This window comes from Acyrthosiphon pisum, chromosome A1 (assembly GCF_005508785.2).
Source record: "Acyrthosiphon pisum isolate AL4f chromosome A1, pea_aphid_22Mar2018_4r6ur, whole genome shotgun sequence".
NCBI classification, from domain to species: domain Eukaryota; kingdom Metazoa; phylum Arthropoda; class Insecta; order Hemiptera; family Aphididae; genus Acyrthosiphon; species Acyrthosiphon pisum.
The window spans coordinates 120,810,855-120,836,596 of NC_042494.1; the positions used below are offsets into that span (position 1 = coordinate 120,810,855).

The 25,742-nt window shown below is 30.1% G+C and overlaps 1 protein-coding gene across 1 annotated transcript in view; it reads left to right on the plus strand.

The window, feature by feature from the left end:
* The window catches only part of LOC103307633, a 28,679-nt gene extending 7,568 nt beyond the window's left edge, over positions 1-21,111 (plus strand). Inside the window, exons 5-6 of the mRNA XM_008182355.3 lie at positions 6,716-6,949; positions 15,794-21,111. Of these exons, the coding sequence (XP_008180577.1) occupies positions 6,716-6,949; positions 15,794-16,477 (918 nt within the window). The 3' untranslated portion in view covers positions 16,478-21,111. The remainder of the gene's footprint in view (positions 1-6,715; positions 6,950-15,793) is intronic.
* The last annotated feature ends 4,631 nt before the right edge of the window (positions 21,112-25,742 follow it).

The window sequence follows — 25,742 nt, forward strand, 5'->3', positions numbered from 1 at the left end:
GATGAAATTAAAAACCGCTATCTATCACAAGCAGCGTAGTTTTGCGCTGAATTAAAAAATGACAATTTAAAGTTGCTGCAGTCATGACCAAGCGTTACAGCAGCGCTGAATTATCGAAGGCACAGTAACTCATTTAATGACCTAATGAAAAGTGTAAACACATCATTATAAATAATTCATAGTTGATAAAAAAAACGGAAAAATGTGATGTGAAAAGCGGTATTTAAACCGCTTAAAATTAGTAAGCAGTTATTTAAATATTTTGGAAATCGTTAAAAATCGGTAACTGGTAATCACTTTTTTATTGTGGTGTAAGGTAACCGGTAACCGGTAAACGGCACATCTCAGAACAAGATAACTGGTAACCAATTCTTAAAAAAATGTCGGCTCCTGGCGGAGCCGATTACCTATAATTTTGGAAATGGTTTTAAGCCCTGGGATAAACCTTTTCTGATAGTGATAAATTAGATTATTTTTACTGTTACAATATATTGACGGCTATCGTTAATGGAGTCAGCGAGCTGCCACCGACGACAATAAAAGTGGTGCAATGTCAATACGATTTTATCTGTGAATTGAATTGGCCATTTAAATTCTCTCTCTATTGTATATGGCGGTGGCATACATCACACATTATGTATATTGTATAAATATATTATAAAATTATTTGTCAAAATATTGTTTTTTAGATGCTGAGTGATGTATTTTGCTTTTACAAAAGTTCGGTACTCACATGTTTCGATATTTTACAATTTATGGAATTATTTTTACATAATACTACCCAACATGTATGTCCATTATTTAAAAAAAATAATAATTTGATTGAATTCTGCTCATTGTACAAAGTACAATATTTCTGGTGATTGTAGCAAATATTAAACTGTACCTATACATAATTTTTGCATCGTCAAACTGATCGGGTTTTTTGCCCGTAGGCCGTAACATATTTTTTTATACTGATAAATTGTGTAATTGTTTATAGTTAAAGTAAAAAAAAATATATTCAATAATCATAACCATTATTTTATTTATTAATATATAATATATTTATAATAATAACTCGGTTTGGGAATGGGTGGTTAGAACTTAGAGGTACTATTATGATTCATGAATAATGTAATGTATATAATTATATTAGAGTACTTAATAAAATAAATTTTAATAAAAAAAAAATAAACAAAAATCATAAAAGCATTACAAGTGTCACATATTATTGAGCACTTTTTTAAAACTAAATCTACAATATCTAAGACATATTAATTGTATAACATCAATATTTATAAAAAACATTTTTTCTATTAAAATATATATAAATAGTTTTAAAATAAAAATAAAAAACAATTAAACCATTTTTAATTTAAAAAAATATATATAATATGCCTATTGTCCATAACAATAATCATGAAGTTATCAAGAACCTAGTCAGTATTGTGAAATAATATTTAAATTAAAGGGATTCGATAACGTGATTTTTTGTTTTTGTCTAACACTCGCGCGACATAGGATTTTAGACGGGTTCTTTGCCAAACATACCAATTGATATAATGAAGTGATAAGAAAACAGATTTTAATTTGTTGTCTAGTCTACTTGAAATCCGACTTTCCCACAAATTATGGATTTTTAGATTTTAACATCTACATAAAATTGAACTAAGAAAAATTTTCAAATACCTTTTATTAATCTGTCATTTTTAGGATTTGGGGGGGAATGATATCAAAAATTTAGAGAAAGTCAATTTTAAGTAGACATTCGACGAATTCAAATCTGGTATATAGAATTCTTATCGCTTGATTAGATAAATTGGTAGGTATGTTTGGTAAAAAAACACGTCTGCGTCTACAATACTATGTTTGCGCATGTGTTAGACCATGACAGAATATAAACAGGTGGAATCCCCTTAAAAGGGTTTATAATATTTTATACTTAATACATTTTATATAGAATGTCCATTGAGTGTAATATGAATCGTTTTTATCAAATACTTCAGAACGTTAAATTAACACAATTTAAGAGGGAAATAAAAAATGCATTGTTAAAGCATACGAATTTCCATACTTATTACTGTAAAAAAATTGCATTTAAATATATTTATTTTCAACGGAAATACTAAGGGTGATACAGGACTTCTGGCACATACTATATACCTATATATTATTTTATAATATGCATAAACGGTATACCATTACGGCATTGCCCGTATGACATGTATGTATTTACTATTTTCTGTACAATTATATCATAAATAAACAGATCTCTTTATACTGATAAAGAGAATATTTTTCTACTAAATAAATTATAAAAACTATAAACTGAAATAGAAATAAATAATTGGAAATTGGAACAAAGTTTTTTTTCCTCATTGTACTGGTTACCGGGTATCGCTAAAATAACGATTTTCAGAAATGTCGATAATTGGTTTTTGGGATATGAATTTATAAACTTTTGTTAATCGGTTACCGGTATCCGCTTTCCAAACTGCAGATAAATTAGATAACTGGTTTAGGGTTCGCAAAATTTACGGTTTTTAACGGTTTTCGTGAAAAACCGGTAAACGGTTTTAAGCTCTGGTTTATCCACTGATCCGCCAATTTCTATAGTTATTGGATAGATAATATTATAATGTAATGATTATTTTCGTTTAAATTTCTCTGTTTTCTCAAATGTAGTTTTTCCAGTTCTACCTCGACCACTGAACTAAGGCATTATGATGAATTCCCGATTTTCAACTTTCCCCGTTACATACTATAGATATATACATAGTGTATGTGTATAGTATTATACTAAATGATATTGTAGAATACAATATATTATTTTCCTAATCAATTTAAAATATAAATACTAAAATACTTTATTTGTAACGGACATTTTTTTTTTAGTTAATATTTAAAAATAAAAACATTTTAATAATTATATAACTAATTACTCAATAAAAATATTTTAAACCATTTAAATTAAAATGTATTATTAGCATAGTTTTACAAGATGTTATCTTTGTCATTGTAGTACCAGACAAATTGTATATAATATATTCAGATGGGTGACCACACGGGTATTTTAGCAAATCGTTGAACACTCTCATATCCTAATCCAAACTTTGCTTATGCAACCATGTAAAAGTGTAACACACATGCATTTTAAATTCCGAATGATATGAAGTAAGCTTTTTAATAAAATACACAATACAACTTTTATGTAGGTAAAATGTATTAATATTTAAACAACCAGCAAATGTTTTTTATCGTATATTATAAAATATGTATTTTATACACAATTAAAAATTCGATTTTCAAGTATGTAAAAAGTAAATTTAAAAAAAATTGTTCCAACCATTAATTTAATACAATATATTATAAACGCGTATACAATATTATAATATTAGTTTGTAAAAAATGAATTGATTATTATATTTTAGTAATATGATGAGTACTTACTTGTAAACGGTCTATCGTGTGTAAATTTGTATTCACCTACTGCCTTTTGAGTATTAGGTATAAGTGTATAATACGGATTGCGCGTTTCACACTACTACAGTTTTATTTGGACGGTAGCAAGGCCATTGAATATGAAATCATTAAAAACAGTATAAAATATATTATTGTCTGTACTTTATCAGATAATATACTTTTTTTTAACTCATATTTTTTAGGATTTATGCATAAGCTTAAAACTGTCTGAACTTTTTTATATTTTAAATCATTTACGAGTGTATGTGTTAATATATATCCGACATAATATTAGATACTATCAAAATAAAATATTTAATAAAGCATAGACAACTTTCGTGAGTCTATAATTATACAGATAATAGATCTACAAGATGTACATTCTAAACTAGATGGTTAAACCCAATATGGTACAATGGGAAGTCTAAAAAAAAATTGCTCATGGTTTGTCACTGGTTGTCACAGCTGTGAAAGTGTAAAAGCGTGATTTGTGTTACAGTTCTGGAGGAATTTGAAAGATTTATGAATACTGTACGTAAAACCAAGTCTGAATTTAAGAGAAGTGAAATGAAATTTTAAAGGGAATAGCCGCGAGGAGTTTCTTCCCATTAAGTGACATTTTGAGATTAAGTATATAAAACAAATAGACCTCTAACCTAACCCTCATTTGTGACAAACAGCTAATTTTGAAATGTTTATAACTAATCGATGGAGGAGTATATTGAATATTTAGGGTAAAAGCAGAATAATTCAAAAATGTGTATTGACTTGTTCGTGGCGTAAATTATCTTAAATTGTACATGCTGGCCACAATACTATACATCGTTCGATACAACAAGCTGTAAATACAAAGAGCGGAGACATTAGTTAATTGATTTAAAACGTTTTGTGTTTTAAATAATAAGTTTTATAATAACAAAACGTATGATTTGAGATCCCTTGACGAAGCTAAAATGTATGACGCGAGTAGAATATTCTGTATAAAGATATTACTGTAGGGCTCGGATTTTGTAGCAAATGCTTCTTTGGATGGGAGTGTAATAGAAAGATAAGTCTTAAATATAAATACGTTTTAAATCATTTTGATTTCAATGAAGTAAACTTTATTTTGATTTTTTTGCTTAATTTTTACATAATTTTCATGAAAATGTAACATATTTTTATGTTTATTATACTTTTATACTTGAGACTATATTATTATTGCCAGAAATTATAAAACCAGCGAAAACCCTAGTAATAAACGGATGAATGATAAAATAACTATCGTTATTGTGCCGAAATTGTAGTTTATCTACAATTTAATGACCATAATTACAGTTGTATTTACGATTTAAGGAAAAGGAAGCAAAACACAACTTAGAGGAAATTAATGGTGAAGTTTATATGATATATATGCACCAATTACATCAGTTGATGTGTTTTCCATGCATAAAAATATATTAGCACCCAATAGGAGTTTTAAAAAATTAACTTTGCCAATTATATGGTCGTAAATTCATTTTTTAATATTTTATTTGATGTGTAATATAAATTTATATTTTTTAAATTAAATTGAATAAATGCTTTTTTGACTTTTTTTTGGCAACTTAAAATACTTTTTATGGATTTATTTTGATACAAAATCTGAGCATTAGATCTATTAGTATATTACACTGAATTTAAGGACAGACACAAGTGTAAAATCCAATCATTAATGATATTTAACTCTTTCTAGAGTATAGTGGAATCAGATGGTGTTTTCATCCGAAAAATATCTTTATATCATCAGAAAATAACAGAAATTGTATTTTTGTAAGCCAGTTGGAGTTAAAGTTATGAACAGACAAAATAGATCACTCAAAAAGTTCGGAAGGGTACCAAAAATAGTTACAAATGTTTTAGGGTTTAAGCCATGATACTATGATAGTAGTGGGTTTCCAATACCTGAACGCATTAATTCATTATTTAAATATCGTGTTTTGCTAGCTGTATTGAAGGCCTTTTTTAATACATCAGTAGTGATGACATCAACTTGATTACTTGATTCAAAGCTTGCTGATAGCTAAGATATGTTAGATGTACATCGATGATACAGGTGACTTATCAGGATGAAATCCCTGTTACTTATCAATGAATTAGAACATAGTTGAAAGATTTTTAATTTTATGCAATAGAAGTTAATAATTGTGGGAAAAAATAGTGAACGGACAACGATGACGACACGATACTTTTTTTTATTTCAGCCAAAATGTTAGAACATTACGTGCCACCACCGGGCACTATATCTGCCAGTCACCGTTGCCTTCGGGTTTTCTCAACCGTCCTTACTTTATCATTATACCTTTTTTGTCCCTTTTGCCGTTTTAAATGATTTTTTTTTTTTTTACTGTTATACACTTATACCATATGTAGGTATAAATATTTATTTTTCCTATTTTTTTGTCATATTATTATTGCAGTTATATTTTATTTTTATTAGTGTTGTATCTTTACCTAATTTACCTACCTACGTCATGTACATTATACCAGGTTTTGAAACCGAATATATTATTTTTTGATTTCGGTTACGGTTATTAGTATTTATTATTTCAGATTTCGTTTTTGGTTTGGAATGTCGGTTTTTATTTTTTTCCGATTTCAATTTCGGTTTTGATTACCGATATTGGTTTTTTTTATTTGCTTTCAGTTCCGATATTGATTTAGGTTAATAACGGTACTAACCGGTATTCAAAATCGGTATTCAATATCGGTTTCAAGCCCTGCTTTATACTTATGTATTAATGTATGCTAAATTCTAATGAATCATTTTATAATATTAATATCTTATCAATCAAATTTCTTGACTTAGCATCGTATTGTTACCTGAAAAGGATGCTATCAGAAAATTGTCGGTAGAATAAAATTAGAATAATAAAATTGTTCACGATCAAATTCATATTATGTATTATTGTTATTATTTTGATTACTACATTTAACAAGCTACAAAAATACTCAAACATAAACTTTAAAGAAATGAATTATTAAAAATGTATATAATAATAATAATTAAAACGCATCATAATACATAAGTAGTAATGATAATATAATATACGTGTGATATAAAGTATAATATTATAAATAATTATTTTAATATAATTCACGTCTGCATGTAAACAAACGAGCATAGAAATCAAACGAATACGAAAGAAACGTGCTTCGTTCCGGTCGTGTGTCACACATTGAAAATAATGATATGATAATAATAATAATTCATGATATTATAATATTATTGTGTTTTGTGTTTTGGACCCAGCTTAAGACCAGCGAATCGCAGTATTCCGTTCTGATGCCTGACGATGTGGCGTCGGCGGCGGTGTGTTGCTATGCTGCGGCGAACGGTGCTTCCGCGCCACTGCCACCGCTGTTGTACAATAGTCCACCCAACAATCGTTTTGGAGACACGAACAAAACGAACCTGAACGGGAGCATTATCACGTTGACGATGAAAAACAACCATCTGATCGTGGAGACCGAGGAAAGAGTGCCGGTAATTAATTATGCTGTACAACAATTTATATTATTATTATTATTTTATTGTTATAATAATACCGAGTAAATACTGCATAATATTAGGTGCGTACATTATAATAACAACATTACCGTGTCATTATAATCCATATACGGGTGTATTATTAACATGTCGTTGCTGTGTGTGGCCAACGCCATAGTTGCGCGTGCGAATCGTGTCCTATTCATAATCCAAAAAAAAAAAAAAAAAGAATCAACACGAAAATAAAAATAAAAATTATCAGACATCACGAACAATTACAAAAAGGTTTTACAATGTATTATAATATAATATAGTACTATTCCCGCTGAAAATGTCTAGCTATTTTGAAGTTTACACTATCTCTAGGCTTTAGGTATATATAATATAATATAGTTTCACAGGCCCGTAATGCAAATCGAATTTGCACGGAACAGCTATTGGTTGGAATTTTCAGCAGGTTTTTGTTTTTAGTTTTTTTTTTCCCCCTATTTACTAAAACAATGAATGAATGTTTTGATGTTGGTCCACGCAGTTTTACGTGAATATTATTAATAATTGTTTCACGGCGACGGATACCCGTCCTTGCGCACTGTAGCTCGGTAGTCTGTAATATTGGACAGGGGATCCGCAGGAAGGGTTCCGCAAAAAATATTTCCGCAATTTAATGAAAAATGAATTATTTAATGCGTTTTTACATAAACATGATTTATTACAATTTCCTGCTTGTGCAAAACATATATTATAGAGACCAAATCTAATCTACGATACCTAAACTCCTTTTTTTCGTTATATGTATATATCATTATTATGAAGAAAGACCCGTAGCAAACACGGTAATGGCTGTTAGTTTTCATTACACGTGTTAAAATTAGTTTTAACTGGTTAAATACATATAAGGTTAATATTTATTTATATTATATAATTTGTTTGGATTAGATTGTAAATATGTGTATGGTTGAGGAAGTCTAGTCTAGGCCAAGTAATTCTATGAGAGTCAGTAGAATTCTTTAGGTGGCTCTGGCTACTAGCTGCATTCTGTAGCCAGTCATGACATACTGAACTTTAAGGGTATCGGCCACATGTAAGACATGTCGGTATCTCCTATCTTTCCATCAGATATTCATGAGTTTATCCTTGTATTATCGATTCTTGTATGGTAGAGTTTCGGTTAATGTTTTTTTTTTTTTTTAAGGAAGGGGACAAATGGAAGATTGAAGATTTTATCTTCTGAAATTTTGTGTTTTGTTTACGCCAATTTATTTAAAATATGAGAAGATTAGTGATGTTTGATTTGTTTTTTGAGGTCTTGGAAAGTTATGGAACGAGAAAAGAGATGAGGAAGCTTGCTAGGCGTGATAGTCAGTTTTTTCATTGCCATCTATCGAAGAATGTCCAGGGATCCACATAGATCTAACGGAGTTACCTTGTAATATATAGCAATATGTTTTTGTTTAAGTTTAGCTGAATCTAAAGGTTCATACGTGCCCATACTCTAAGGTAACTAATGCGTTTAAGGAGTCACTTAGAAATTTAGAATAGTGAAGTTCTTGGAAAACTTTATCATGAACAATTTCTAGTGCTTTGTTAATTGCAAATGCTTCAATTGATAATATGGAACATTGTAAAGTAATACTAAATGTTACTGTTTCTTCATCGCAAATATTATGGTTTTCCATCCGTTATGGAATAGCATCGTATTCGGAGTATATTTTGACGCAGTGGGTATAAACTATAAAGGGATAGTATTTTTCAAAACTGTTGTATAAGCTAGAGGGTACGTAGAATAATTGGGAAGATTTATTGCGAAACCAAGGTTAGTATGTATTTTTAGGCACCATGGAAGTGTATAATTAACATATTCTGTAAATATATAATGCTGTTCAAAATTATTTCATCATCTTAAAAATATTGGTTGAATCATTTTACTCGAAAGAGCTATACGAAGCAACATATTATTTCTGACAAATTTCACTGCTAGTTTCGGTTTTATACTGAGGGGCATTATTCTCCTTATGTTGAGAATTATTTCTATGGGACTAGTTCTAAAATCTTCGGTAACTATTCTTGGACTCATATTAAAAACCAATAATACCAATGTTGGCATATTCAGTATATCATGTTAAAGCGGTTTGTTATAATTAGCTTATAGTATACTCGATGCGAGTTTTATTCGAGTTATTAATACTTTTAATGAATAATGTTATGTATTAGCCGAGATTAACCCTTTTTTCGAAATTTATCATTATATCCACGTTGCACATTACACGAGCTTCGATCGTCCCCGTTTTGTATCTACCTATACAACTACACGTGGGATACATACATATTACACCGACCGACGGCGCAAAGGTCTTCAGGTTTTATATGTCCCGGTTACACGTGGTATCCGTGGTATGTTCTTGATGTGCATGCCTTTACTTAGTGTTTAGGTCAGTTAATACAGGCAGGTATGCGTATATTATGCTTTTGCGGTGGACTGTGCTCTAAGACACGTAAAGGCAAAGGTCAGAGGGGACAAAAAAAGCGAGCACGCTATGCCGTTCTAGTATAATTTATTATGTACAGGGCGAAAGTAAATCAGTTAAGACTTGCAAGTTTTAGACTTTAGTCGTGAACAAGACGAAAGTTATACTATGCTTTAGGCGTGTAAATTTTTTTTTTTCGTTATCTATTCGATATGACTTTTTACCGGTGTAGAACGACCATGTACTTTCAACTTTTAAAGTGAAAAGACAAGCGTTTTGTTGTCGCGAATCTCTATCTTTTTGTGTATTTTATATATATACACCTACAAGCACTGTTAAATAATAATATCCCTAATGTTTTCACGCGGCTGACTTATGGAAGAAAAAAGTCGTGTCGTCTTGCGTCTTATTTTTATTTAACATCTCTGAGACATTATTCACACGATTTAGATGTATGATAATATAGTACCCGTTATTGCTGTTTATATTATTGCCTATTTTAGTACTATATCATATGGGTATATAATTTTTAATCCAACTCATTGTTTAGATTTATGTATATTTTAATTTAATTCTAATTTCTAGATGAGATCGTGTCGCATATGTGTATCATATATAGGCACATTATAATTAGACCTCAGATTTTAATTCACTCAATTTCTCATGTAGCGATTTCCTTATTTTGTTGCAATTCAAAAACGAATAGCCATAGACACTTGAAATTTATATCATATTTTTATTTTATGAATTCCAATACTTGATTAAATGTTCAAAATATGTTGAGTTGTTTTGAGCTGATTACTGAGACCATTTCAAATTTCAATTTTTCTAGTTTTTTTTCCATAAACATCAATACAATTTTATTTGATGGGCTAAGCAGCTCAGGATCAAAGTTTTAAAACAAGGTTCCACGTAAGTATGGTATTCTGTAACCAAAAAAAACTCAAAAATATAAAAATACAGTTTTTTTTTATACCTAGTTATTTTATATTAAAATTTGAAGGATATTAATTAAACTTACCGGCTACCGAATTAATAATAAAAAATAACAATATAAATATAATATAAAATATCCACACTGACAAACCGTGACCGCTCAGAATCGTTTTTCGTATACAATGATATTATATCATTGAATTCAAATTTAATACCATCCATTATACAGAGCAGAACGACATCCACTCACCCACTTTTTTTTTAAATTACTTATTTCAGTATATATCTCGTCTTGCACATAAAAGTATAACACATTAAAAATTAAAAGATATACCTAACATTAATATTATTATAATAAATATTGCGTATAAAGAATATCTCTCTCTATGTGAGTACGCGGATCACGTTAAACAATTACTGATAATCGAGACCAAGTCGATTAAAATATCCGTCGATGTACAATTTTTAGATTATACTGATAAGTTATATTGATTATGAATGTTTAAGACAATAAAACGATACAATAGTCAGTGGTAGGTGACCAAAAACATATCGATGTAATCAAATATCTCAAAACAAGATTAACAGCCGGTAAAAGAAAACCGTTGGTAGTAAAAGTTTATACTTGAAAGTGTCTTGAAACACATTAATTACAGCTTGAATCATATCATCGTGTATTCATGTCAATAAAATGAAAATGTATTAAAATGCAAACCTCAATATTATAATAGCATTATAGATATGAATTTTTAAAATGTATCGTTGTTTCTTTGAACACACATAATACCTAAATACGCGTTGATATAATTAAATTAAACGTGATTCAGCGATCATTAACTTATTTTTAATCTCTCACGCCCATTAATTCATTTATTTAACCCACCACGTGTTAATCGGATCGTAATGATGCGTTTTCCAGTTATACTTTAGCGTAAGCTGTCTCATATTCTGATACACGGCGATCGATAAAAACCTCATTCCTTCATACGTCAGCGAAATGTTTTACTTATCAAATGCACTTTGTTGAAATTATTACACTTTATATATAGGTAGATACAGATTTCCCCTCATTTGAATTCATAATAAAATTGAGTTTTTTTCTTCGTTTAATTCTTAAGTCACAACATTTTTCGATTTGAATAATAAATTATTATAACAATTGGCCGTACACCAAGAATTAAATTCCTGCGTGTACACTGTTTTGGCTCTAATCTGCATTACACGCTGATTTGACTACCAAGTACCAACGTTTAATGGTAAATTAAAATAAAAAAATAACCATCAAGTACAGGTATAACTATTGTTTTTGCGCTATAAATTAGTTTCAAGCCATTCAATCAAAATTCAGACGTTTATTCAGTTTTTGCGATATTTTGCGAGAAGAAGTAGAACAAGCGTTCATTAATATTATCCACCCATCATCGTTGTTGATACAACGTATTATACCATAACGTGTTTTTTTTTTTTGCACTTTTAAATATTTTGTGCGTGTACATAGCTATTTAATTCTCATCCAAGTCACGTTTAGAGGCGTTTAAAATTAAATGTGGGATATCTAATTACTGTCCGTTTCTTTTTCATAATACTAATTTAATTTAATTTGTATAACCATAGTGGGCTACTTATGAAAGTAAAAAGCAATTTTATTATATTGTGTGCTTGCCTATTTAATGCTCATTTTTTATATTAGGGTGCATCCATGTTCAACACTTATAGTTCCACAGAAATACTGCCAAATAGTGTCTCGAGCACAAGTAATATAACTCTTTTCAAAAAATTGTATTAATATGATTTATAGTAACTTTTAAAGTTTTAGAAATAATAATAAGAATCTGTACCAAAGAAAAAAATTAATCACCGCATAGGTACCTAATGCATAGTTTATACATTTACAGTGGTGTATAATCAAGATAAAAAAATAAAAGTTGAACATAATTTAATTTAAATTTACAATGAAATTTACTTAACAAATATTTCTCGTTTATAAATTTTATTGCATTATAATATACTTAATAAAATTACTTCATAAAAATACATTTCAATATAGGTATAATACTCATTATATCATCGTTAAAGTTAATTCATGAACAACTGCATTATGCAAATGTTATTCTAGTTAATCAATGATAAAAAAAATATATATAAACATTTTTTACAGATATATTATATAGGTAAATAACATTAAAAAAATTCATTAAGAGGTTGTATTTATCACCAGGTTGATTGAAATTACGTTTTTAGTCAAATGAAGATGAAATAAACTGGAAATAATAATATCTGATAAAAAAAAAGTTAAAATTCACTGTTTTTATAACAGATTATTTTTATTTGTGTTAGTATGCAACTAATTTGATGAATGAAGTTCTTTCTTTGTACTGATTCAAAGCGACTTGTATTTGATATGTTCTTTGACTTATTTGAGAGGTAATTCGGTGACGTATATCGTATATTATTTATACTTGATAGTTTAATGTAGGTATGTATCGGTGATTGTATTGGAAATCGGTGAGAATTTTAATGAGGCCGAAAATTTGAGTATGTGGATGGTAAAGTTCTGAATTACATTTACTGGAAAATGATTCGCAGACATTCATTGTTAGTGTAGAATGTAGATGATGATGAGTTGCAAGTATTTAACTGCCCAAATATGTGGTGGAAATAATGAGTCTTGTCTATATAATATTCAGCAAACATTTGAAGTTAAATATCGGCTGGCATAAAGTCATCAACAAAATATGAACCTATTTCATTATAATGAACCCTTAAGGCTTAAAAATATTATTCTACCATTGGCCTTTTGCTGTTTTATTATTTGTATACGTTTTACATAATCTTAAATTGTTTTAATACAATAATCGTCTACCTACCAGTTTTAAATTAATAGGTCGTTAAGGATTTTTAAACATTACTGCATTAGTTTATTTTTTCTTTAGTCCAAATAATATGTTTGTTTGATGTCACTTAAATCCACAATTTGGATTATATTGAATTGAATAAAATAATTTTACTTAGCACATTTTTTCATATTTTAATTAAAATTTATAGAATTGTATATTTAGAGTTTTTGAATATTTGTTTGAAAAAAAAGTGAGCCGTCGAAATTATTTTGTACCTATAGCATGAAAGCTGAAGGGATAGCTTATTAAAGAAAATAATCCTGGCATAATCAAAAACAAAATATTCAGATTTTTTTTAAAAAAAATGTATTATTTATTTTAAAAGCTTTAGATATTTCACATCAAAAATTGATTTGAGTATCATTAATTATGCTAGAAATATACTAATTTAATGTATAGATACTGACTGTTATTATGTAGGTGATGTATTTGCAGTCATAACTCATTTAGGTACAAGTAAGACGCACATATAAGATTTATTTAAATAAGCTTGATACAGGATTTAACTGAGCCACTAAGGAGGAAGACTTACAATTTGGCAGTAAAAACAGCTACCACCATTAGTCAGTCAATGGATTTACAAAAAATCTGATACTAGCTCATAATATTGAACACTTATTCATTATTCTTCTACGTTTTTATTCTGTTTTCTCGGTACTGATTTTCTGTTTCACTGTTTTGATGTGTCAAATTTTCACTTTATAGAGAAGCTTATGAAACTCTTGCAACACTCCTTTTATTCGCAAAAATGTTAATGGACGTAGGAAAAAAGAGATACCTTCTATTTTAAAACCTATAGAACCCTCGCTTTTCAGTTTGTACAGAAATAAAGAATATAATATCTACATACCATTACCTACTACTCGTATTTTAGTTTAGTTGTCTACACTCTACATAACATACATACTATATTTTTCAACACTTACAGTCAAATATTATATATTCGAAGTAATAACATTTTTATCTTGTGAAAATTATTTTTTTTTATTGGTCAAGGAAACGTTTCAACAACAATAGTTATTAGCGTGTGTGTTTTTTTTTTTTTTAATAGTATTATTATGAAGAATTTTATAAATAAGTTTATATAAATCAGACATTTTTAGAAAATTTTGAAAATTATTATTGTGTTTTTTTTATATTGAATAGATTTTATGGTTTAAATAAAATGTTAAAATTATTTAAACATTTTAAATGACAAAATAAAATTATAAAACGTAAAATATTAAAATTCCTAAGCTAATTATTTTGAAATAAATGAGCACTGCCGTTAGAGTAATGAACCACATTTCCATACTAAATATACTAAGTTGTCGAAACATTTTTAGGTATAACACGCATGGAACAAGTAGGTAATGTATTAATACCTACTTTTGTGAAACATTAACTAAGAGGCGGCCCGTCTAATATTTTATTCAGTACCTACCTACTCGAATTTTAAACGTTTCAGATATAAATATTATATAATTTGAATTTTGAAATATCCGCGCAACTAATTATACTTGTACCAAACGCTGTATCGACACAGCCACATAAGCCATGTATATTATTATATATAAGCGGGCATTGTGTTGTAAATATAGTGTTAACATCTAGAAAAAAAGCGTTTACAAATTACAATTTAGAATCTAATCGATTTTCTTGTATAATATTCTATTTACAGTCTGTGGCTGTTAACAGTAGTTGCAATTTCGTTTTTTTTTATTACGTTTACCAACACCATCACTTTGTATTGAAAAACTCAAAAACGCGTAATATAGATGTGTTGTATACAGAGTGTCCCGCGAGGATTCACCCTTTGTGACATCTCTCAGGATGATAAATATATCATAAATATGTTTTTTATTGGACTCACAGAAACAAGGACTAGATATATTTTGTTATTTGATTTAATTAAACTTTTTGGTAAAAAATATATTTATTTTATTTTTTATTTTTAAAACAATTGAAAATGGCCAGTCTTAGAGTTTATTTACACACATGTCACCCACGACTGAAATAGCTCACTTCCAGCCCTTGCCACACAATACAAATTATCTATGTGGTTATGATAATAATAGGTACATAGGTATGTATATTATTAACTGTTGCCATTAAAACGAATAACTAGTCTACTTTTCATAGTACAATAGTCTACAAGATTCCTATCTAGCATTTTTTTTACGGTTTGAAAATTGGGTAAATATATTATGTTGTACTTCATACATGGTTTCAAGCGATGCCAGGTATTTTTCCTTATCCAAACTCCAGAGACACAAAAATTCTAATTATATGGTGCATTATTCAGTAGTGCTCTCCTCTCTTCTCACGGCCACACAGTATACGTCACACTTTGGAAATTAATGCGCTTCCTGATTGAAAAACCTCTAGATCTACCACAACAGGTGGTGGTGGGCTCATAATAATTATAACAGTGCCAACAATAATGCATTAATGCGTACAATAAAAAATGATAAATTAATGATTAATAATATATTATATTATAAATTAATGATTAATAATATATTGTAATATTATAAATGTGTAATTATCGACGTGTGCTGCAGGGCGTTTGTATGGCATCGGCTAGTGAAGTGGCGGCGGCGACGGCTGCCGCTGCCGCTGCGGCCGAAGCAGCAGCCAAATCGATGGACTACGAGTACGACGACGACGAGTTCGACATGGAGGCCGAAATGTTGCGTCGCGAATTCCGGGAGGCGTCCCTGTTGGCCAACGGCGACGGCGGCCCGGCCACTATCAATCCGGCCGTGCTCGAACCCAGCAGCCAGACCCAGGTGGACCTGACGGTGGACCGTAGGCCGACCGCATCCGTGGCCGTCCAACCACCACCGCACCAGCTGCAACCGGTGGCCGCCGACCACTCGAGTGGCGGCTCATCGTCAGTCGACTCGCGCGTGGCCGAAATGGCGTACGCTTATGGCAATCAGTCCGAGTACACGGCCGAAGACGTTCCGAGTAAACATTGCGGTAAGGCCTTCGCTGTCGTCAAGTCAGCGGCGGTGGCGTCTTCGGTGACCGCGGTTACCGTCAACAACAGCTACAACAACAACAACAACGACGACGAGTACCTTGTTGAACAACGTTTGTTAGGAAACGGCGCGGACGGCGGCGGCGGTGGCTGCACTGGTAACGGTAACTCCGCCGAATCGCCACCGCCGAATACCGATAATTGCTCACCAGAAGATTGCGGCTTGGCGTCCGCCGCCGCCACTGCCACCGTCTCCCAGTAACTACAACGACACTTATTATAGTGCGTTTGTGTGTGTATACGTTAGTGTTTATATGATTATGAATGTGATTGTGTGTGAGTGTGTGTGTATGACTTTAGATTTACGTTTGAGTATATTTTTATTTTCTTCCAACATCACTGTCGAAGTTTACGGCTGTTTTCTTACGATTTTTGGAACGACAAAATAACTTCAAATGACATGCAATGGAGAAATCACGCGTTCAAAATCAAACGAAAAAATCGACTGAAATTTTCAATCTCTAAAAATTCAAATGATCCTAATGATGTGTTATTTATTCTTCACCATACCTACAAAGCAAAACAGATTGATTTTTATTTTCTTATCCAATACAACCGACGGAGTATATTGTATTCGATATCGAGTCTGTTAATATTTAACAAAAGTATTCTGCTAATGTTGTTTTTGATCTTCTTGTGTGATTGGTATTTTTTAAACTTGAGACTATATTTTGGATTCTGACGCTATAATAATAGACATTTTCCAAAACCTGCAGTGATGAATCTCAACACTGCAGGTCAGTCTTTTATCCGTAACGGACCATAATATTGGTTTTTTCGACATTTTACGCGTCGACCGGCTTAACACGTGAACGGTTCGACTGAAACACATAATGATTTTTGACGAGCAATTCACATTAAAAACGGGATCCGAGAAATTTTCAAATGCTGCGTATTAACCGTTATCTGGGTGCTGTCATTTTACTCGCAGCAACGTGCAGAACTAGAGAACTAATTTTATGGGGAGGAGGTGTATTACGTATTATACTTACGCCAACCCCGTCGATATAATATGATATAGTATATTATTATTATTATTATTATTATTATTCTTTCTCCATGCAATAATTTTAAAACCCTAACCGATTTGTAGTGTAAACAAAACTGACGTGGTAAAATAATAAAAACTGAAAATTGCTTTACCGCGTTATGACAGGTCGACGTTATGATGTGTGCTTCGACCACCACTGCACTCAATATTTATATTATTACAAATACCTATAAATGTAAATATAATAGGTATAATAACATGCTATCATCGTATATAATATAAACATCTATACACTCATGTACCGGGCGATCCCTGAAAAATGTTGTTTGTGTTATTTAACAACAATCATAATCGGTCCGTTACTATAATATCATGGGTTATGTGACGATAATAAATAGATTGTAAACTAAACGTTAATCGACCAGCCAAATAAAATGCAAGTGTATAAATTATTACATAATATTATATATGGTATTATGTGAGTGTGAATTATAGTCAATATGTTTGGCCAAAGTGTAGGTACCTACTCTGTGTAAATCGATTATAATACATATATATCATGCATACATATGTGTGTGAAAGAGAGAGTGTTTACCCCAAACCCGCGGCGTACAAAATTAACATTTTACGATTAGATAAAAATTATTACCACGATTTCTCGACGTCGAGGGTTGGTTATTTCCGAAATTATAATATTAATATGAAACAGTATCTCGAAAGTTCTGAAGTTTATCAGTCGATAATTATTTTGGCAACGGAAAATACACAAAAACCAATACGAATAATATGGAGATGTTCTACGTCGCATAATCAATTTCACGATTTAATATTTTCACTTCATAATAGGTACCTACATATAATATGCGACGCAATTCGAAGATCGAGAACTGCAACAGTCATGCCGTCGCGGGTAGTTAAACATTATGATATTACGGTGATGTCGGGATATTATAATGCTTACTGTTGTTTGATATTTAAATAATGTGTCAAACGCGAGTGGGAACAGACCGCCCGGTGTCAGTAGGAACTGTTCTGGGGAAAAAGTTAACTAGAAAGTAATTTATTGAAATCAAAACTTTGTTTCTGAAAGACAAACATCATAAGTTTGTTGTGTTTATCTTAGATGTAGGATACACCGTATAAACAAACAGTGTAGGTGGTACACTTTAACACTTACTTCCTTTCGATTATTTATTTCCAACGCTTTTTTCATTATGATTATTATGATTATTTTATAGTTTCCGTCGTTTTACTTTTGTGACGTGCCTGCGTTCCGTAAAATCAATTTAAGTAAGAAGTACATAAATACATAATAATATTATGTTGATCGTGAAATTCGTCGAGAGTTGTTCTTGGCGGATTACAAATACCTTCGAGTCCGTGTACATATAACTTGTGTAAATAAATCTAAATACGTCCAAATACTCAATCGTATAGTATAATATTTAAAGTTTATCTCAAAACTTAATCTAGTCAGTTGTATTATATGTAAAATTATATAATTATATTATATATAAATGTCTATGTCGAGCGTTATAGTTCCTATAATATATAACGTAAAATGTATAACTAATAATATGATGATTTCAAACTAATTATGTTTTTACACCTCAATAGGTTAGTCCAGTGGCTGTTCATTTATTTATAATACTTTACTAATTGTATCTTTATAATATATATATATATTAGCACTCGGCCAGAATTGCGTGTATTAAGCTTGGGAATTTATGATTAAAGGCTCGTTTCGATTTAAAACATTTGTATTTAAACAACGCAGTGACCTAATGGTCGTTAATACCGACTCTGGTCAAGGTATATATCAATATATTATAATAATACGACATTGTACCAAATAATTTAAACAACGCTAAAATACGTTACGGGCAAAATATGAAATCGGATGTAGTACACAGTGAACCCGGTTGAGCTTGCGCCCAATTACAATGGTATAAACGTAAGAAAATGAATGCATTGTCGAGATATTGTACACGACAGAAAAATATCGCTGGGCGATGTATGTCATCAATGACCAATATTTAGTATATGATTTATCATCGTTTTGTTTGTCGTCTTATGACCAAAGTCATGTACGTAATATTACTATGGTGTAAAGAATACAAATACTCTTGTAAGACCAATGTTCAAACTTGACTAGGATACAAATTACTCATATATTATCATATTATCTAATCTACATAACTTTTGTGCCAATTGTTTAATGATCATATTATATTAAAAATTTACTTGTCTGGATAAACTTAATGACCTTTAGATAAATACTTAAGTAAAAACTTACGAAAAATGAGAAAAAAAAACAGTAAAATCATGATTTCGTCCAATTTGAGTGTTGTCATTTCTTCGTAATTCCAAAATTACACAGAATATGTAATTTAGCTAACCTTTGGATTTTTTAAGATCTGAACATATTTAATATAATGTTAAAATTACGTCATTCTATGTTTTAAATAATCTCAATAATTTGTATTGTATAAGCTCAAAATGTCTAATTTATATAGTTTTGTCCAATTTTTTTTTTTATTTCTTTACTTATTGAAATACAATATTTAAATCTATAGCAAAGAAATGATTTTATCTACCAAATTATCTAGATAGAAATTAGATGATTTTTTTTTCATTATCTAGTTGAAATTAAAATCAATGTATATCTTCATGTACCTAGATAAATGTATAATGTACAATGATCATTATCTGTATTTGATCTAGATGTCATTTTTGTAATTTATTCTCAACACTGTAAAACCCATTTCGTGTATAAATTAATAGAGTGGTATAATGTGAATCGTATTCGGCACATCATCGATTACCGAGTTTTCGGGTAATCGTATTATCATTATGTTTGCCTATCATTATTTATTTTATTCCACGTCATAATTTATACTCTGAAACAATGCCATAATATGGGAAATATTACAATTCACGTTGGCAAAAACGTTCGAGCGTTGTACCTATATTATTTTTCTATTTCCTAGTTTGTCCGTAACGTTTATATTATAATATATAGGACCCACGTCTTACACATACGTCGCACAGGGTGCGTCTACTCCGCGCAAAATACTTTGAAATAATACTATGTGTGTATCTTATTATCTCTATCGGCATATGTGTCCCTTATTTCCCACCCCCGACCGACACCGTTGACCAGTCTCCGTTTTTTTTTTTTTTACACCCACATCAATCCATCGGAAACTCCGCCGGACGAGCAGCTCCGCGTGACCCGGTGAGTCCTATACACACTCGGGACTGCGCTTTTTAGGATACGATAAGTCAACTTGATTCTATCCTATCGTCGTCTACACTACCATAGTGGTGACTACGATACCAATCGATATTATTATTTCTGCTGCATAATAATATTATGTGGGACGTGGGTACACAGAGCGTTAAGAATAGCAAACGTATTTTTCTCCGACGTTTATTATTTTTATACACTTTTCGGGAATTTGTCGACTAGCCGAATATGGACGAATAAAAAAAACGAGTTTTTTACAAAGGTGTGGGCGAACATTATAAAGTGTACAGTGTCCGGCCAATAGCGCAACCCTGTCAGCTGATGTATAGCCACGCGATCCGACCATATAAATGGGCCCGTCGCCCATCCAATTGAAGCGTTTTCCATCGATCGAGTGTACTAGCAAAATCACATTATTAATACGAATTTCATTCTTTTTTTGTTTTCAACTCAACACAAGCGATCGAGTTTCGAAAATACTGATGACGCGCTTGAGTGTGTTTATGTGTGCGGTGTGCCCGATCGTATTCATATAAGACTATAAATTATATTATTTAAAAAAAAAAAAAAAAACAATATTATACAAAATACATTGGCATATCACAACCTATTGTTTTTGAGACCTCTCCACTCAATCACCTGATAATGAACGATTATTATGAATTCCATCACCTTTTGATAGAATTTATAATAATAATCTTGACCACATCCACTCGATTTACTATTCAAAACTAGAGTATACATGGAATTTTTATGAATAAAATATTATTATACTTTTATACATTGTGTAGCATAAGTTAGTATTGTTTATAAGTCGCATGTATATTATAATATACATAATATAATATAATGTGAATATAATAGTACCTAACTTGTCGTGTAACCAAATTTAATTTTGTTCTTACGATTTGTGAACTTTTTTCATGATATTTTTTATGTACATTGTTTTTTTAGAATTTTACGAATATAAATGAAATACATTTTTATTATATATTATATTATAACAGATATTCTTGAATCGTGAATATCTGATACAACAAAGTATAATATGTAGATGTTCCCTATTTACCGTTCTGAAACCTCCTAAACCCTGCATAAGCGTGTAATTTATGATAAATACAATTTGTATTGTTTTTGTAAATTTTTTTGTACTTTTCATTCTTCCAAAAATTTAAATTTGGATTTATCTTGATTTATTTAAGACCATAGTGCTAATTGAGGATAATGTTGTAATACTATTGTCTATTTCTACAAGTGTTTTTTGTATAATTTTCGTTACTTAAATTAATTTTGTAATTAATGACCGTTTGGTGACGTCCCGATTTTGAGTTTATATATTTTTTACCGTCCAATATTAGTTAAGTTTGTTATTTACCAATGTATCAGTGAAATGGATCGTTGTGAACTGTTCAGATCCCACCTTGAAATGGTGTTATCTTAAAAAGTCGCATGAAAATTTCGATTTATTGTTATTATTATTATTTATTTTTTCTGAACTATACTCAAAATTATATTAAATTTCATCTCAGTCGCGTTGTTGTCGTCCGTCTAAGTGTATCCGTCCAGTTGTTTATGTTACTGATTCATGACTGTTTGATAACATATTTTCGCCCGATATTAATATTACGTATCGCTGAAAATATACAGAATACTCTTATTGGCATTCACGTGGCCCTTGCTTTGTATTATAATAATTATATATAGGTTGTTGGTTTTTTTTCTCTAGATCTATGTATTTCAATAGACAGAAAACTTGTGTAAAAGTATGTACATGAAATATTTATTGTATAATATAATTTACCTGATAATGAATTATACAAGTTTATTGTGCAGTCATACACTACACACATACGATTGACGACTTAAATAGATGTTTAATTATTCTACGCAACAAGTTGTATAATATTACATCAATGTGACATTCATTTACACCTTTTAAAGTTAGAAATATTATTGTTTTTTTTTCGATTTTCATATTTTAGTTAGGTTACATTAGAATGTAAAATTTATAAAAAAAACACGATTTCCACCAAAGTAAAAAAATAGATTGTTATAAGTGACGATAAATTATACTATATGAAATGCTTTTACAATAATTTTCCACTACCTACAACTATACTTAATTGTTATATCATTATGTACCTATATATTTTTCAATTAATTTTTTGTTCATCAATCTTTTTTTAAACTTGGGATTTTTTACTATACCTACTCTCTTTGTATATATAGGTACAATCAATGAAGATAGTTTCAATCTTCATGGCACAAACTACAAAGTTCAAACTACATACAATTGTATAAATATTATAAACTACGGAAGTACATTTTTTTAGCATCTAAATTATATTTTAATATTTATTAGTATTTTTTGGATATTGGATATTGATTCAAATCCTGGTATTTATATAATTACATAATCCACTATAAACTCGAAACTTTTATTGCCTATTTATAATAACAATTATACATACACGTCTTATAAATAGTTAAATGCAACATTTAACCACTGTTTCAACTGTAAGCTTTCTGAAATATGGAATGCAACCTTTAACTGTGTAGATGCTTAGAGGTTGGAGCAAAAAAAAAAAGAAAATAGAACATAATTAATATTTTGATTAAATCGTCGAACACATTTCAGAAAAATTGATTTTTTTTTATGTTTCCATTACAATCCTTTAACTTTATAATAGACACTAAATAGTATTTCTAAAAATGGTTTGAAAAAATTACTCGTTCTCTCGGAGGGAACTTTTGTTTATCAATGTTTGTCTTGTGCCAAATAATTTTTCCATAATTTCACCACTATGTTGCATAATTATATTATTAGTAGGAAACTTTGTTAAAAACATTACTAATTGCATTGGATTCTAAAATATGTCAACATTCAAATCTAATGATTGAAGTTTTTTGACTAAATCCACATTGGTAATACGATGGTTAATGCCATATTCAAATTACTTATCGTTTCGACAGGATATAATATTATTGACTGTTACCCTCACGCATAAATGTAAACTATGACCCAAAGGTAACAAAAAAAAAACATCCATAAGACCATAGCTATGCGCAAAATAATGTTTACTTAATAACAACCTACAAACGCAAATACGTTATTAATTATTAGGTATCTACAAATGTTTAGAAATATTTGATTCGAACACTTGTTTAAAAATAATAATAATTAAAAAAAAAGATAAATTTGGTTTAAGTTCATTTTTTCTGTCTACCTTTTTTCCCACTATTCATTCCTGTCAGTTACTATCAATTACCTATAGTCTATACCATTTGTTACGAATTACATTATTACAATCTATCATATCTATACAGTATACAATACATAATTCATAAACATAATTCTACAGAAATTGTTAATAATTCTTATCGATGGAAGAGCCCCCACGATGAGATTGAGATTATCTTTTCTCATTTATTTTTCTTACAATACCTAATATTATGTTTGATGTTCTATTTAAACTGCTTACTGTTACTACATTTTTTAAAAAGGAGTTTCAAAAGTTAGGTGGTTGTGCTTGACACGTCTAATAAAACATTATTATTGATGTTAATGGTTTGATTTTAATATTTTATATAGATACTCACATTAAATTTAATTTAAATTACAATAAAGCAGGTGTAGTAACGATTTATATACCTGTTATGCATGTGTAGTTTGCTTAGCTAACCGCTATGATTAAAAATTAAATTGTGTTATATTGTGTTGAATTTTTACTATTTCAGGTTTGACTTGGGATTAGATATATTTTCATTACATTTTTGTATTTTAATACTTTTACCTTGGCATTGAACTAAATTATACCAGTAAATCAGTATCATATTTTCGTTATAGATATCCAATTTTCAAAATTAAATGACATTCATTATAAACCCAACATTTAAAACATATAAAAATTAAAATGTAAATTTAATGAAACTCGCTTGAAAACATTATTCGGTATTTTGGCATTACGATGTAACAATTAACAACTATCTTTTGACTCAGTCAGGCTCAGACAGCCATAACGATAACATGTGCGTTCCGTTCCGTAATGCGTTGCTTATCTTATCAAACCAATTTCCGTTAATTGAGTCATTAAAAACGCCGTAATGGCGAATATTGTATCACCAATTGTCATTATAAACAAGAACAAAATTCAAAAAAAGAAAACAGTAGAAAATTCGTCAAAGAGAGCTCTATCGTCAACTTCAACCAACTCACCAGACCATGAGGATAAAAAAAAAGGCAAATTTTTTGTCTCGCCAAACCGATTCCAAGCCCTGGCAATGGATGAAACGAATGAACAGGATAACGTCTTCGTCACAAAAGAAGCTCTACTCGTCACACATCCTAACGAAACCTCAACAAAACAAAGTAATGTTAAACTTCCGAATATCGTCCTAACAAACATAAACGATTTTAGCATAATACATAAAGATCTAACTCGCATAGTGGGCCCTGAGGGGTTCACATGTAAAGTAATTAAATCTAATATTATCATACGGTCAAATACACGGGTCAACTTCATGGCTATTAAGTCATATCTAATAGAAACCGACCAGGAATATCCATAGATAATATAAGAATGGATAGGACATGAGAACTTATCACATGAAAATTTAGTGATACTATTTTAAGGTTATATGGGGCGAATATTGATGTGATAATTGATAAATAATAATGAATATTAAATAACATAATTTTATTTTGTTAAAATATTATTTTCCAATTTCCATTTTCCAGGTACAGGTGGCAAAACAATCAAAATACAAACTGACAAATATCTAAATATAACTGACTATCATATTTATTCATTATTATTTAATAAAACAGTTTTGCACATAACCTCAAAAAGCCTCATATTGTCTTTCTCTCTTTACTTTCTCTCTTCCCCAAAAAAGCACACGGCCTCATATGGAACTGGTATAGGCATGTCCTATCCATTCTTATATTATCTATGGGAATATCATTCTTATCTCCCCCGTTCCTCCCAACCATTCCGTGTGGTACTACGCCCCACCACCACTCCACTCCTACCACAGATATCATAAACTGTCTAAACGACCTCGGACATAAAGTAATCAGCATTACAAACATAACACACAGTGCGAACAAATTGCCACTTCCACTATTCAACATCAGCTTAGCTCGAAACACCAACAACCGTGAAATATTCAAAATCACCAAATTATTTAACTCAATAATAAAATTCGAATACACAAAGAGACAAC